Raw genomic sequence first — 15,851 nt, 5'->3', positions numbered from 1 at the left:
TTCAACAGAGGAACATTTTTATTGATCCACTTTTGGAAAGCAAAACATTTTCTTGTAGCTTCATTTATCACGTTCACGTTGGAGAACTTGACGTTCCAAAGTTCCTAATGTTGACATGGTTGTCATGGTAACAATTAGAACCAGGAGCACCTGATTGGAACGTTTTATGGTGAAGATAAATCCAAGCTTTGCCTTTTTCTAATTTTTTTGATTTGAAAAAGTGGTGATCGGTTTTTCATTTGTGCTATTTGGGTGGAAAAACAACATGATAAAATAAAACCTCAGCTCAGCAATTTTTAGTCAATTAAATCAAGCAAGGAAATGTATAAGTCACTACCCTGTCACAATAAAAGCCTGATACATCTTACTAAATACAGACCAGTGGGAAGACAAACATTCCCATTTGTACTGTAGATATGTAAAAAGAGTTATTTCCTTCGCTAACGGCTAAGTGGCTGAGGCTATTCGGTTTAGCTTCTGTCATCCTTGTTAGCTTGACTCAGTTAAAAGTCAAACCGTAACAACCTTACTGAAGCGGAGCGTGTAGCAGCTAGCGTGTAGCAGCTAGCGTGTAGCAGCTACCGTGTAGCAGCTAGCGTGTAGCAGCTAGCGTGTAGCAGCTAACGAGTGTTTGGGAACAACGCAGCGGGAGTTCAGGTGTCGCTGGGAGACTCGTCGTCCTCCCCGATCACGCCCCTCAGGAAAGATCGTTTAAAGTCCTCGAAGGAAATGTCGTCCGACTCGCTGAGAAGAAGACGACGCACTCAATAAACATATTTCGGGAAATGTTAAGACGTTGTAGAAAAGTATCAAAATCGACTCACGTTGTTTTGGCTGAAAGGGAAAAAGAAGAAAAGAAAAACATTCACGTCTAATTAAAGCGTGTAAATATCCCAATAATTTGATATACTTCAATAAAACAACATCCTGCATCTATCTTAGCTTTGAAAGTATTAGCATGAAATATTTATTTAATTTACACTTTTTTGCTCCTTTTTCCATATTGTTGTTTTTATTTACAATACTACAAGTTTATTCTCCTTTGACTTCCTTCTTATAACATACATTTACTCCAACCTAATTTTACAAAAATGTAACCACAGTAACTTATTTGAATATTATCCTTTATTTATTATCCATTATTGTATACCGTATTTAAATTACTTTCCGAGCTCAAATTATGACTATTTTCACAAATTTACAACTTTTTTTCTAATAAGATTGCACCTTTTCCTCCTTAATCCTTTAATGCATGCATTTTTAGAAACACCCCCCCCCCCGTATTTGTTCTTTAAATATTGACAGAAAAGCATACTGCATGCAATATTTTCTATATTTTAATATTATTTGATCATACAAATATGTTCCAAGCATTTTTTTTTGTTTTTATTTTTGTCAAAAATAAACAAAGCACATTATCCATCAATCTGTTAGCAAAACATAATAATCAAAATCACTTGTTTATGCAAATGATGTACAGTACAGAGCTCATTTACATTTATATTATTAAATAATCAGTGTTAAAAGTGGCCCTCCAAGGGCAGCATCACTGTGATGTGGCCCTCACCTACATCAATGTTTTATTATTATTTAAGAGGGTTTTTCTTCTTCTTAATTTTCTAAAAACATCTTTTTCAAGGAGTTGTTGAATGTTGGTGAATAATGTATAGATTTTTCCAAAATGAATAAAAAAATTTTTTTTTAATGATATTAAGCACTTATTTTTAATGTGTCGCCAAAACATTGACAGAACTTTGATAATTGACGGTTACATCCTTAATTGTTGATTGATGTCCCAATATTTTTGTTATATTGAGTTATTTCCACTTGATCCCATATTCAAACACAGTGTTATCGTTCAAACTGTGTGCAATGTCACTGTGACCAGAAATATTAAATGTACTTGTTAAATAAAACCTTTGTCTTGTTGTTAATGAATACCGAGGCCTACTATGCTACTGTGTTTTAATGATTCCAGGAGAGTCGTGGCAACAACAGCCTAATGAGAACCGTGTGTGTGTGTTAAATTGTATTGTGCTGACATGACAACACGTAATCAGATTACAGCAAGCGTGGGTATGATGTCATCGGTTGTCATGGCGATGAAAGGTGACGTACCTGTTTCGGGTTTAGGATGCATCAGTCGGAAAGGAAGCTCCACGAAAACCTCACTGTGGAACACACACACAGTTTAACAGTAACACGTGTGTGTGTGCGTGCGTGTGTGTGTGTGTGTGTGTGTGTGTGTGTGTGCGTGTGTGTGTACCTGGATCCCAGAGGTCTGCATGCACACATGGAAAAAGAAGAAGGTAGCTGATGTAAGCGACGTGTGACATTAAATTGTGTCGTATATTGAAAATTAATCAGTCATCTTCATGCTTTATTGACCCTGCTCTTAATATACTTTTAGTGTCCTTGTTTCAATCATGTAGTCATGACTAGATAGGACAGCTGTAATCACTACTGGATAGGCCAACGATACCTGTGTAGTCATGTATAGAACAGCACTGTTCAAGACTAAATAGGACAGCTGTAGTCAGGACAGCACTGTTCAAGACTAGATAGGACAGCACTAGTCATGGCTCGAAAAAAGCGCTGTAATCACTACTGGATAGGACAGCGCTAGTCATGACTAGGTACAACAGCTGTAATCACTACTGGATAAGAGAGCGCTATTGATGACTAGATACAACAGCTGTAATCACTTCTGGATAGGACAGCGCTAGTCATGACTAGATGGGACAGCTGTAATCACTACTAGATGGGAGACCACTAGTCAAGAGCAGATGGGACAGCACTAGTCATGACCAGATAAGACCGCTGAAAAACAATATTAGATAGTACAACAATAATCATGACTATTGCTCTCTTGTGTAGTCATGACTAGACAGGACAGCACTTTAAGACTAGATAGGACAGCACTAGTCATGGCTAGAAAAAAATGCTGTATTCACTGCTGAATAGAACAGTGCTAGTCATGACTAGATACAACAGCTGTAATCACTACTGGATAGGACAGCGCTAGTCATAACTAGATAAAACAGCTGTAATCAATACTAGATGGGAGACCACTAGTCAAGAGCAGATGGGACAGCACTAGTCATGACCAGATAAGACCGCTGTAAACAATATTAGATAGTACAACACTAGTCATGACTATTGCTCTCTTGTGTAGTCATGACTAGACAGGACAGCACTGTTCAAGACTAAATAGGACAGCTGTAGTCAGGACAGCACTGTTCTCAAGAAAAAAAACCACTGTAATCACTACTGGATAGGACAGCGCTAGTCATTACTAGATACATCAACTGTAATCAATACTGGATAGGACAGCGCTAGTCATGAGTCATGACTAGATGGGACAGCTGTAATCACTACTAGATGGGAGACCACTAGTCAAGAGCAGATGGGACAGCACTAGTCATGACCAGATAAGACTGCTGTAAACAATATTAGATAGTACAACACTAGTCATGACTATTGCGCTCTTGTGTGGTCATGACTAGACAGGACAGCACTGTTCAAGGCAAGATAGGACATTTGCAGTCATAACTTGATAGGACAGAACTATTCAAGACTGGATCGAACAGCTATGGTAATGACTAGATAGGACAGCTATGGTCATAACTAGGTAGAACAGCTATAGTCATGACTAGATGGGACAACTGGAGTCTTGACTAGATAGCACAACACTAGTCATGACTATTGCTCTCTTGTGTAGTCATGACTAGATAGGACAGAACTATTCAAGACTAGATAGGAAAGCTATAGTCATGACTAGATAGGACAGTTATGGTCATAACTAGGTAGGACCGGGGACTATGTAGGTCAGCCATAGTTATGACTAGGTAGGACCACTAAAGTCATGTGTAGGTAGTATTCCTATAGTCATAACTAGATGGGACAGCTGTAATCACTACTAGATGGGAGACCACTAGTCAAGAGCAGATGGGACAGCACTAGTCATAACCAGATAAGACCGCTGTAAACAATATTAGATAGTACAACACTAGTCATGACTATTGCTCTCTTGTGTGGTCATGACTAGACAGGACAGCACTGTTCAAGGCAAGATAGGACATCTGCAGTCATGACTTGATAGGACAGAACTATTCAAGACTGGATTGAACAGCTATGGTAATGACTAGATAGGACAGCTATGGTCATAACTAGGTAGGACAGCTATAGTCATGACTAGATGGGACAACTGGAGTCTTGACTAGATAGCACAACACTAGTCATGACTATTGCTCTCTTGTGTAGTCATGACTCGATAGGACAGAACTATTCAAGACTAGATAGGAAAGCTATAGTCATGACTAGATAGGACAGTTATGGTCATAACTAGGTAGGACCGGGGACTATGTAGGTCAGCCATAGTTATGACTAGGTAGGACCACTAAAGTCATGTGTAGGTAGTATTCCTATAGTCATAACTAGATGGGACAGCTGTAATCACTACTAGATGGGAGACCACTAGTCAAGAGCAGATGGGACAGCACTAGTCATGACCAGATAAGACCGCTGTAAACAATATTAGATAGTACAACACTAGTCATGACTATTGCGCTCTTGTGTGGTCATGACTAGACAGGACAGCACTGTTCAAGGCAAGATAGGACATTTGCAGTCATAACTTGATAGGACAGAACTATTCAAGACTGGATCGAACAGCTATGGTAATGACTAGATAGGACAGCTATGGTCATAACTAGGTCGGATAGCTATAGTCATGACTCGATGGGACAACTGGAGTCTTAATTAAATAGCATAGCTGGAGTCTTGACTAGATAGCACAACACTAGTCATGACTATTGCTCTCTTGTGTAGTCATGACTAGATAGGACAGAACTATTCCAGACTAGATAGGAAAGCTATAGTCATGACTAGATAGGACAGTTATGGTCATAACTAGGTAGGACCGGGGACTATGTAGGACAGCCATAGTTATGACTAGGTATGACCACTAAAGTCATGTGTAGGTAGTATTCCTATAGTCATAACTAAATGGGACAGCTGTAATCACTACTAGATGGGAGACCACTAGTCAAGAGCAGATGGGACAGCACTAGTCATGACCAGATAAGACCGCTGTAAACAATATTAGATAGTACAACACTAGTCATGACTATTGCTCTTATGTGTAGTCATGACTAGATAGGACAGCACTATTCAAGACTAGATAGGAAAGCTATAGTCATGACTAGATAGGACAGTTATGGTCATCATAACTAGGTAGGACCGCGGACTATGTAGGACAGCCATAGTTATGACTAGGTAGGACCACTAAAGTCATGTGTAGGTAGTATTCCTATAGTCATGACTAGATGGGACAGCTGTAATCACTACTAGATGGGAGACCACTAGTCAAGAGCAGATGGGACAGCACTAGTCATGACCACATAAGACCGCTGTAAACAATATTAGATAGTACAACACTAGTCATGACTATTGCTCTCTTGTGTGGTCATGACTAGACAGGACAGCACTGTTCAAGGCAAGATAGGACATCTGCAGTCATGACTTGATAGGACAGAACTATTCAAGACTGGATCGAACAGCTATGGTAATGACTAGATAGGACAGCTATGGTCATAACTAGGTAGAATAGCTATAGTCATGACTAGATGGGACAACTGGAGTCTTGATTAAATAGCATAGCTGGAGTCTTGACTAGATAGCACAACACTAGTCATGACTATTGCTCTCTTGTGTAGTCATGACTAGATAGGACATAACTATTCAAGACTAGATAGGAAAGCTATAGTCATGACTAGATAGGACAGTTATGGTCATAACTAGGTAGGACCGGGGACTATGTAGGACAGCCATAGTTATGACTAGGTAGGACCACTAAAGTCATGTGTAGGTAGAACTTCTATAGTCTTGACTAGATAGGACAGTTATGGTCATAACTAGGTAAGACCGCAGACTATGTAGGACAGCCATAGTTATGACTAGGTAGGACCACTAAAGTCATGTGTAGGTAGTACTTCTATAGTCATGACTAGATGGGACAACTGAAGTCTTGACTAAATAGCATAGCTGGAGTCTTGACTAGATAGCACAACACTAGTCAAGGACAGCACTATTCAAGACTAGATAGGAAAGCTATAGTCATGACTAGATCTAGTCTTGACTAGATAGGACAGTTATGGTCATCATAACTAGGTAGGACCGCGGACTATGTAGGACAGCCATAATTATGACTAGGTAGGACCACTAAAGTCATGTGTAGGTAGTATTCCTATAGTCATGACTAGACGGGAGAGCTGTAGTCTTGACTAGATAGGACAGCTGTAGTCTTAAATATAAAGTAAGACAGCACTAGTCATGGATCTACAATGTTATACAATGTGTGGTATATTGAAAATAAATCATTAAAGATCATAAAAGATTACAAGTGTCCTTGTTTCAACTATCTATCCATCCACCATCCATCCTCCACCACTAAAAGCTAAAAGGGGCGTGTCCTATCTACTACTGTAAGAAATAAACTCACCCTGCAGCCATCATCTTCAACACCAACTTGTAAGACACCAACATGCCTTGAAGCTCCTTCACGACCTCCTGCCTCACTCTGTACACACACACACACACACACACACACACACACACACACACACACACATGATCCATCAATGTATCAATAATACAAATAATTGTATTGATAAAGCCCTTTAAGTTAACAGCAGACATAAAACAGGATAAAAACTAGGTGTCTTCGGGTGTTTTTGAAGGGGAGAAGTGGAGGTGAAGATTTGGACGTTTGATGCCTTTTAGCTGGAGGAGGTTGATGGACATCCACACCTCCAGGGGGAGCGCAGAGTTATTAAAGAGGGTCGGACCAAGTACGGACCCTTGTGGGACCCCACAGGTGATGGTGTGGGGCTGTGATTTAGCGTCCCAACGGAAAGAGAAGGTGAGAAACACCACTGAATTCAAGAAGTACCAAGATGGCGTTCCTGTGTCCTCTCAGTCGAACAGGCCTTATCAGTTCCAGCTCATGACAAGATAGGACAGCACCAGTCCAAACTAGAAAGGACAGCTGTATTCATGACTATGTAGGACAGCAGTAATCAAAATTGCATAGGACTCTTTGAAGGTATTTGACCTCTCAGTCCAGCAGGTTTTAACAGTTCCAGCTCATGACAAGATAGGACAGCACCAGTCGAAACTACAAAGGACAGCTGTATTCATGACAAGATAGGACAGCAGTCAAAACTAGATAGGACAGCTGTAGTCATGACTATGTAGGACAGCAGTAATCAAAATTGCATAGGACTCTTTGAAGGTATTTGACCTCTCAGTCCAGCAGGCTTTAACAGTTCCAGCTCATGACTCGATAGTATAGCTGTAATCATGACTCGATAACACAGCTGTAGTCGTGACTCGATACGACAGCAGTTAAAAACTAGATAGGACAGCTGTAGTCATGGCTAAATAGGAGAGCAGTAGTCAAAATTACATAGAACTCTTAGAAGACGTTAGGCCTCTCAGTTGAGTAGGCTTTATCAGTTCCAGCTTATGACTCAATAGGACAGCAGTAGTCAAGACTAGGTAGGACAGCAGTAATCAAAATTACATAGGACTCTTGGAAAACATTTGTCTCAGTCGAGCAGGCTTCATCAGTTTCAGGTCATGACTAAATTGGACTGCATTAGCCATGACTAGATAGGACAGCTGTAGTAAAGACTCGATAGGACAGATGGAGTCATGGCTAGATAGGACAGCCGTAATCAAAATTACATAGGACTCTTGGAAGACATTAGTCCTTTCAGTTGAGTAGGCTTTATCAGTTCCAGCTTATGACACAATAGGACAGCAGTAGTCAAGACTAGGTAGGACAGCAGTAATCAAAATTACATAGGACTCTTGGAAAACATTTGTCTCAGTCGAGCAGGCTTCATCAGTTCCAGGTCATGACTAAATTGGACTGCATTAGCCATGACAAGATAGGACAGCTGTAGTAAAGACTCGATAGGACAGATGTAGTCATGGCTAGATAGGACAGCCGTAATCAAAATTACATAGGACTCTTGGAAGACATTAGTCCTTTCAGTTGAGTAGGCTTTATCAGTTCCAGCTTATGACTCAATAGGACAGCAGTAGTCAAGACTAGGTAGGACAGCAGTAATCAAAATTACATAGGACTCTTGGAAAACATTTGTCTCAGTCGAGCAGGCTTCATCAGTTCCAGGTCATGACTAAATAGGACTGCATTAGCCATGACTAGATAGGACAGCTGTAGTAAAGACTCGATAGGACAGATGTAGTCATGGCTAGATAGGACAGCCGCAATCAAAATTACATAGGACTCTTGGAAGACATTTGTCGTCTCAGTTGAGCAGGCTTTATCGGTTCCAGCTCGTGACTAGATAAGACTGCATTAGCCATGACTCAATAGGACAGCTGTTGTCAAGACTCGATAGGACAGCTGTTGTCAAGACTCGCTAGGACAACAGTCAAAACTATAAAGAACAGTAGTAAGAACTAAATAGAATAGCAGACTAGATAGGACAACTGTAGTCATGGCCAGATAGGACAGCTATAATCAAGACTAGATAGGACAGCTTCAGCACAGATGACATCTAAAACATTTTCTAAAACAGTCCAGTTGGGATCAGTTCAAAGTCCTGAGAAGGAATGATGAATGAGAATATTCATGAGCATGATTATATTGATGTTTTAAAATATTGTTACTAACACAAATATTTGTATTTTTTGTTTGCCTAAAATCTTTGTCCTTTATTCTGATTATGATCATCTCCGACAATTTATAGCAAAATTGTTCAATGTTCTTGAAAAATGTCCAAGTAAAAGTATCGGTATCAGTATGGATGATACGGGTCCAGTATTTACATGGGATTGGATCGATACAGAAAATTGTAATATCGCCCATGTTCGTATGTAATACAGATCTCAACAGTTCTTGACCAACAAAAACCGAACTGGACTAAAGAAAATTAGTGTCTCACATGCTGGAGGACGCCAGGTTGGTGTCCTGGTGTTTGAGGCGTCCATCCAGCGCGAGTCCTCGGCGTTCCTTGTTGTGTTCCAGCAGAGGATACAAAGTGTACTTCTTCTCCAAACTGGACTCTGGTGCAACACAGTCGCTGTGACAAACACACAACAACTCTTAAAACACAGACACGGGCGTACAGGACTAGTCTAGGACACACTTGGACTCCTGTTTGTACCGGAGACCGGATGTGTTTGGTGTGCGGGGACGGTCATGTGACTCACCTGGTTTCCTCTCGGGCCACAGACTTGACGTACTTGTCGTTGGAGTAGAGGATGACGTTGGTCACCTGATCCACTGCAGGGCGCAACACAAGTTAACAATCCGGCCGCAGTGAGGGGACCGTGTGTGCGAGACCAGGACCGGGTGTGTCGCACCTGACAAGCTGATGTCTTTCATGCGTCGGTTTGAGGAGTTGGTGATCTTCACGTCGGCGTGGACTGGCTCACCGTGGTAGAATGTCTGCAGACAAACAGTTCAGGTCAGTGGACATCAGCTGCCAATGTTCAGGACCAGGGACATGTTGGAAACCAATGCATGTTCGGGACAAGACCAAAGACATGTTCAAGACTGGAGCATGTTAGAAAACAGAGACATGTTCAAGACAAGACCAGAGACATGTTGGAAACTTAAAACATGCTTTAGACATGACGAAATACATGTTGGAAACCAATGCATGTTCGGGACAAGACTAAAGGCATGTTCAAAAGTAGAGCATGTTAGAAAACAGAAACATGTTCAAGACGAGACCAGAGACATGATGGAAATCAAAGACATGATGGAAACCAACGCATATTCGGGACAAGACCAAAGACATGTTCAAGACTGGAACATGTTCAAGGCAAGACCAGAGACATGTTGGAAACCAAAGACATGTTGGAAACCAAAGACATGTTTAAGACAAGACCAAAGACCTGTTGGAAACCAATGCATGTTCGGGACAAGACCAAAGACATGTTCAAGACTGGAGCATGTTAGAAAACAGAGACATGTTCAAGACGAGGCCAGAGACATGTTGGAATCCAAAGACTTGTTGGAGACCAGAGAGATGTTGGAGACCAGAGACATGTTGGAGACCAGAGACATGTTGGAGACCAGAGACATGTTTAAGACAAGACCAAAGACATGTGGGAAACCAATGCATGTTCGGGACAAGACTAAAGGCATGTTCAAAAGTAGAGCATGTTAGAAAACAGAAACATGTTCAAGACGAGACCAGAGACATGATGGAAACCAAAGACAGGATGGAAACCAACGCATATTCGGGAGAAGACCAAAGACATGTTCAAGACTGGAGCATGTTGGAAAACTGAGACATGTTCAAGACAAGACCAGAGACATGTTGGAAACCAAAGACATGTTGGAAACCAAAGACATGTTTAAGACAAGACCAAAGACCTGTTGGAAACCAATGCATGTTCGGGACAAGACCAAAGACATGTTCAAGACTGGAGCATGTTAGAGAACAGAGACATGTTCAAGACGAGGCCAGAGACATGTTGGAAACCAGAGACATGTTGGCGACCAGAGACATGTTGGAGACCAGAGACATGTTTAAGACAAGACCAAAGACATGTGGGAAACCAATGCATGTTCGGGACAAGACCAAAGACATGTTCAAGACTGGAGCATGTTAGAAAATAGAGACATGTTCAAGACGAGGCCAGAGACATGTTGGAGACCAGAGACATGTTGGAGACCAGAGACATGTTTAAGACAAGACCAAAGACATGTGGGAAACCAATGCATGTTCGGGACAAGACCAAAGACATGTTCAAGACTGGAGCATGTTAGAAAACAGAGACATGTTCAAGACGGGACCAGAGACATGTTGGAGACCAGAGACATGATAGAAACCAAAGACATGTTCAAGACAAGACCAGAGACATGTTGGAAACTTAAAACATGTTTTAGACATGACGAAATACATGTTGGAAACCAATGCATGTTCGGGACAAGACTAAAGGCATGTTCAAAAGTAGAGCATGTTAGAAAACAGAGACATGTTCAAGACGAGACCAGAGACATGTTGGAGACCAGAGACATGATGGAAACCAAAGACATGATGGAAATCAACGCATATTCGGGAGAAGACCAAAGACATGTTCAAGACTGGAGCATGTTAGAAAACAGAAACATGTTCAAGACGAGACCAGAGACATGTTGGAAACCAAAGACATGTTTAAGACAAGACCAAAGACCTGTTGGAAACCAATGCATGTTCTGGACAAGACCAAAGACATGTTCAAGACTGGAACATGTTAGAAAACAGAGACACGTTCAAGACGAGGCCAGAGACATGTTGGAAACCAAAGACATGTTGGAAACCAAAGACATGTTTAAGACAAGACCAAAGACCTGTTGGAAACCAATGCATGTTCGGGACAAGACCAAAGACATGTTCAAGACTGGAGCATGTTGGAAAACTGAGACATGTTCAAGACAAGACCAGAGACATGTTGGAAACCAAAGACATGTTGGAAACCAAAGACATGTTTAAGACAAGACCAAAGACCTGTTGGAAACCAATGCATGTTCGGGACAAGACCAAAGACATGTTCAAGACTGGAACATGTTAGAAAACAGAGACATGTTCAAGACGAGGCCAGAGACATGTTGGAAACCAAAGACATGTTGGAAACCAAAGACATGTTTAATACAAGACCAAAGACCTGTTGGAAACCAATGCATGTTCGGGAGAAGACTGAAGACATGTTCAAGACTGGAGAATGTTAGAAAACAGAGACATGTTCAAGACGAGGCCAGAGACATGTTGGAAACCAAAGACATGTTGGAGACCAGAGACATGTTTAAGACAAGACCAAAGACATGTGGGAAACCAATGCATGTTCGGGACAAGACCAAAGACATGTTCAAGACTGGAACATGTTAGAAAACAGAGACATGTTCAAGACGAGACCAGAGACATGTTGGAGACCAGAGACATGATGGAAACCAAAGACATGTTTAGACAAGACCAAAGACATGTTGGAAATCAATGCATGTTCGGGAGAAGACTGAAGACATGTTCAAGACTGGAGAATTTTAGAAAACAGAGACATGTTCAAGACGAGACCAGAGAGATGATGGAAACCAAAGACATGTTTAAGACAAGACCAAAGACATGTTGGAAACCAATGCATGTTCGGGAGAAGACTGAAGACATGTTCAAGACTGGTGCATGTTAGAAAACAGAGACCTGTTCAGGACAAGACCATAGACACGTTCAAGACAAGACCATAAACCTGCTCAAAATAAGACCATAGAAATGTTCCAAGACCAGAGCCATGTTCAGGACAAGACCAAAGAGATGTTCCAAGATAGGAGCCATGTTGGAAAACAGAGCCATGTTCAGGGCGAGAACAGATACATGTTAAAAACCAGAGATGTTGGAAACCAGAGACAAGTTCAAGACCATAAACATGTTCAGGACTAAAGCGATGTTGAAGACCAGAGCGCACGTTGGAAACCAAAGACAAGTTCAGGAGTGTGTTCTTGGTCATGTTTAGGACGGTGGAACTTAGTTTCTGACCTCTTTGGGCAGACTCAGTTTGACTTGAAGAGGTTTCTCAGACATCAGGAAGTCGAAGGTGGTCTCGGCGACGGGTGCCACCTGACTGTCTGGCGGACTGTACTGGATCTTGCGGATGGTGAGACAAACTGAACTCCTGTAAGGAAGACAAGATTAGCAAGGTGACTAAAGGAGGACGACCTAAGTCATACTTGCCAACCTTGAGACCTCCGATTTCGGGAGGTGGGGGGAGGGGGAGGGGGTGGGCGTGGTCGGGGTGGGACGGGGGCGTGGTTGGGGGCGTGGCTAAAAGGGGAAGAGTATATTTACAGCTAGAATTCACCAAGTCAAGTATTTCATATATATATATATATATATATATATATATATATATATATATATATAAATAAAATAAATACTTGAATTTCAGTGTTCATTTATTTACACATATACACACACATAACACTCATCTACTCATTGTTGAGTTAAGGGTTGAATTGTCCATCCTTGTTCTATTATCTGTCACTATTTTTCTAACCATGCTGAACACCCTCTCTGATGATGCATTGATGTGTGGCACGCACAAAAGTGCTTTCATCAAATGCACTAGATGGCAGTATTGTCCTGTTTAAGAGTGTCACAACATTGCTGTTTACAGCAGACGAACTGCTTTACGGTATACAAAACGTGACTGCTGTTGTTGTGTGTTGTTGCCACGCTGGGAGGACGTTAATGAAACTGCCTAACAATAAACCCACATAAGAAACCAAGAACTCGCCCTCCATCATTCTATAGTTATAACGTGATTGGGCAGGTACGCTTTTTTATATTGTGAAAAACCTGAGTCCGCCTGAATTTCGGGAGATTTTCGGGAGAAAATTTGTCCCGGGAGGTTTTCGGGAGAGGCGCTGAATTTCGGGAGTCTCCCGGAAAATCCGGGAGGGTTGGCAAGTATGACCTAAGTTGTGTTTGGGGCCCTGCAGCCACCAGGGGGCCCCCCAAACACGGACATCCTTACTCGGCAACAGTTATTTACCTCTAAAGACGCCTCATTGAAAAAGGGTGTGATATGGAAAACAGACCAAATCCTACCGAGCGCCCTCAGAACTGTAGAAACTCACTCTTTGTTGACGTTCTCATCCCGCTTCTCCGCACAGAACGCTTTCACCTCGAACTCCACCGAACATTTCTGCACACAAACACAAAAACCTTGAAAAGGCGTCATGTATCTGGTTTTACTAGGAGCTACCAGGTCGATAACGTCGTGATCAGCGGATGTTTAAAACCAACAAACCTTTCCCACGTCTGAAGGTCCTGGCTGCAGACTGACAGAGTTTGGCAGGTTGTCAGGAAACTGCAACACAATTCCAGAAATTCATTGTTGACATTTTTGACTGTCTGTGGTGGACACATTAACTAAGACTTCTGTGTGTGTCCTGGAGGGGGCGCTCATCAGTCTCACCAGGGTGTCATGATGGAGCCAAGTCGCACAAATTCAACCAATCACCGCACATCTTGACCAATCTGCGTCAGTTTCCCCAACAGACTGTCTCAGATCAAACGTGCACAACAACTTTCTAATAAAAACTTTTTTGTTGGGGGCAAAGCAGGAACAACTATGTGCATGCTCGGGACCAAAGACATATTCAAGACCAGAGACATGTTCAGGACAAGACCAAAGACATGTTGGAAACCAGAGACATGTTGAGGACAAGACCAAACCTGTTCAAGATCAGATACATGTTGGAAAACAGACACGTTCAGAGCTAGAGACATGTTTAGGACAAGACCAAAGACATGTTAGAAATCAGAGACATGTTCAAGACAAGACCAAAGACATGTTCAAGACCAGAGACTTTTTAGGACAGGAGCAGCACAGTGAAACAGGGGTTAGTGCATGTGCCTCACAATACGAAGGTCCTGAGTAGTCCTGAGTTCAATCGGGATCTTTCTGTGTAGAGTTTGCATGTTCTCCCCGTGACTGCGTGGGTTCCCTCCTGGTACTCCGGCTTCCTCCCTCCTCCAAAGACATGCACCTGGGGATAGGTTGATTGGCAACACTAAATTGGCCCTAGTGTGTGAATGTTGTCTGTCTATCTGTGTTGGCCTTGTGATGAGGTGGCGACTTGTCCAGGGTGTACCCCGCCTTCTGCCCGAATGCAGCCGAGATAGGCTCCAGCACCCCCGCGACCCCGAACGGGACAAGCGGTAGAAAATAGATGGATGGATGGACCAGAGACATGTTGGAAACTAGAGACATGTTGACCAGAGATATGTTCAGGGCCAGAGACATGTTCAGGAAAAGACCAAAGACATGTTCTGGTCTAGAGATATGTTCTGGTCCAGAGACATGTTCAAGACAAGACCAAAGACATGTTCAAGACCAGAGACATGTTCAGGACAAGACCAAAGACATGTTCAAGACAAGACCAGAGACATGTTAAGGACCAGAGATGAGACATGTTTGAGACCAGAGACATGTTGGGCACCATAGACATGTTCGGGGCCAGAGACATGTTGGAAACCAGAGACATGTTTGGGACCAGAAACGAGACATATTGGAAACCAGATATATGTTAAGGACCAGAGACAAGACATGTTTGGGACAAGACTAGAGACATGTTCAGACCAAGACCAAAGACATGTTTGAAACCAGAGACATGTTTGGGACCAGAAACAAGACATATTGGAAACCAGATATATGCTAATGACCAGAGACATGTTAAGGACCACAGACGAGACATGTTTGAGACCAGAGACATGTTTGGGACAAGACCAAAGACATGTTCAAGACCAGAGATATGTTCAGGGCCAGAGACATGTTCAGGAAAAGACCAAAGACATGTTCTGGTCTAGAGATATGTTCTGGTCCAGAGACATGTTCAAGACAAGACCAAAGACATGTTCAAGACCAGAGACATGTTCAGGACAAGACCAAAAGACATGTTCAGGACAAGACCAAAGACATGTTCAAGACAAGACCAGAGACATGTTAAGGGCCAGAGATGAGACACGTTTGAGACCAGAGACATGTTGGGCACCATAGACATGTTCGGGGCCAGAGACATGTTGGAAACCAGAGACATGTTTGGGACCAGAAACGAGACGTATTGGAAACCAGATATATGTTAAGGACCAGAGACAAGACATGTTTGGGACAAGACTAGAGACATGTTCAGACCAAGACCAAAGACATGTTTGAAACCAGAGACATGTTCGGGACCAGAAACAAGACATATTGGAAACCAGATATATGTTAATGACCAGAGACATGTTAAGGACCACAGACGAGACATGTTTGAGACCAGAGACATGTTT

At 42.1% G+C, this 15,851-nt stretch overlaps 1 protein-coding gene across 1 annotated transcript in view; it reads right to left on the bottom strand.

Moving 5' to 3' along the window:
- LOC133614463 (S-arrestin-like) overlaps positions 1 to 15,851 on the bottom strand; it is a 26,690-nt gene continuing 10,839 nt past the window's right edge. Inside the window, exons 6-16 of the mRNA XM_072914980.1 lie at positions 13,828 to 13,887; positions 13,655 to 13,722; positions 12,555 to 12,690; positions 9,400 to 9,484; positions 9,247 to 9,319; positions 8,979 to 9,116; positions 6,503 to 6,580; positions 2,267 to 2,281; positions 2,119 to 2,171; positions 825 to 834; positions 1 to 744 (exon numbers count right to left, since the gene is read on the bottom strand). Of these exons, the coding sequence (XP_072771081.1) occupies positions 654 to 744; positions 825 to 834; positions 2,119 to 2,171; positions 2,267 to 2,281; positions 6,503 to 6,580; positions 8,979 to 9,116; positions 9,247 to 9,319; positions 9,400 to 9,484; positions 12,555 to 12,690; positions 13,655 to 13,722; positions 13,828 to 13,887 (807 nt within the window). The 3' untranslated portion in view covers positions 1 to 653. The remainder of the gene's footprint in view (positions 745 to 824; positions 835 to 2,118; positions 2,172 to 2,266; positions 2,282 to 6,502; positions 6,581 to 8,978; positions 9,117 to 9,246; positions 9,320 to 9,399; positions 9,485 to 12,554; positions 12,691 to 13,654; positions 13,723 to 13,827; positions 13,888 to 15,851) is intronic.

This window comes from Nerophis lumbriciformis, linkage group LG17 (genome assembly GCF_033978685.3).
Source record: "Nerophis lumbriciformis linkage group LG17, RoL_Nlum_v2.1, whole genome shotgun sequence".
NCBI lineage: Eukaryota > Metazoa > Chordata > Actinopteri > Syngnathiformes > Syngnathidae > Nerophis > Nerophis lumbriciformis.
Note: the sequence above shows the minus strand (reverse complement) of the source record. Positions and strands in the feature narration are given on the sequence as shown.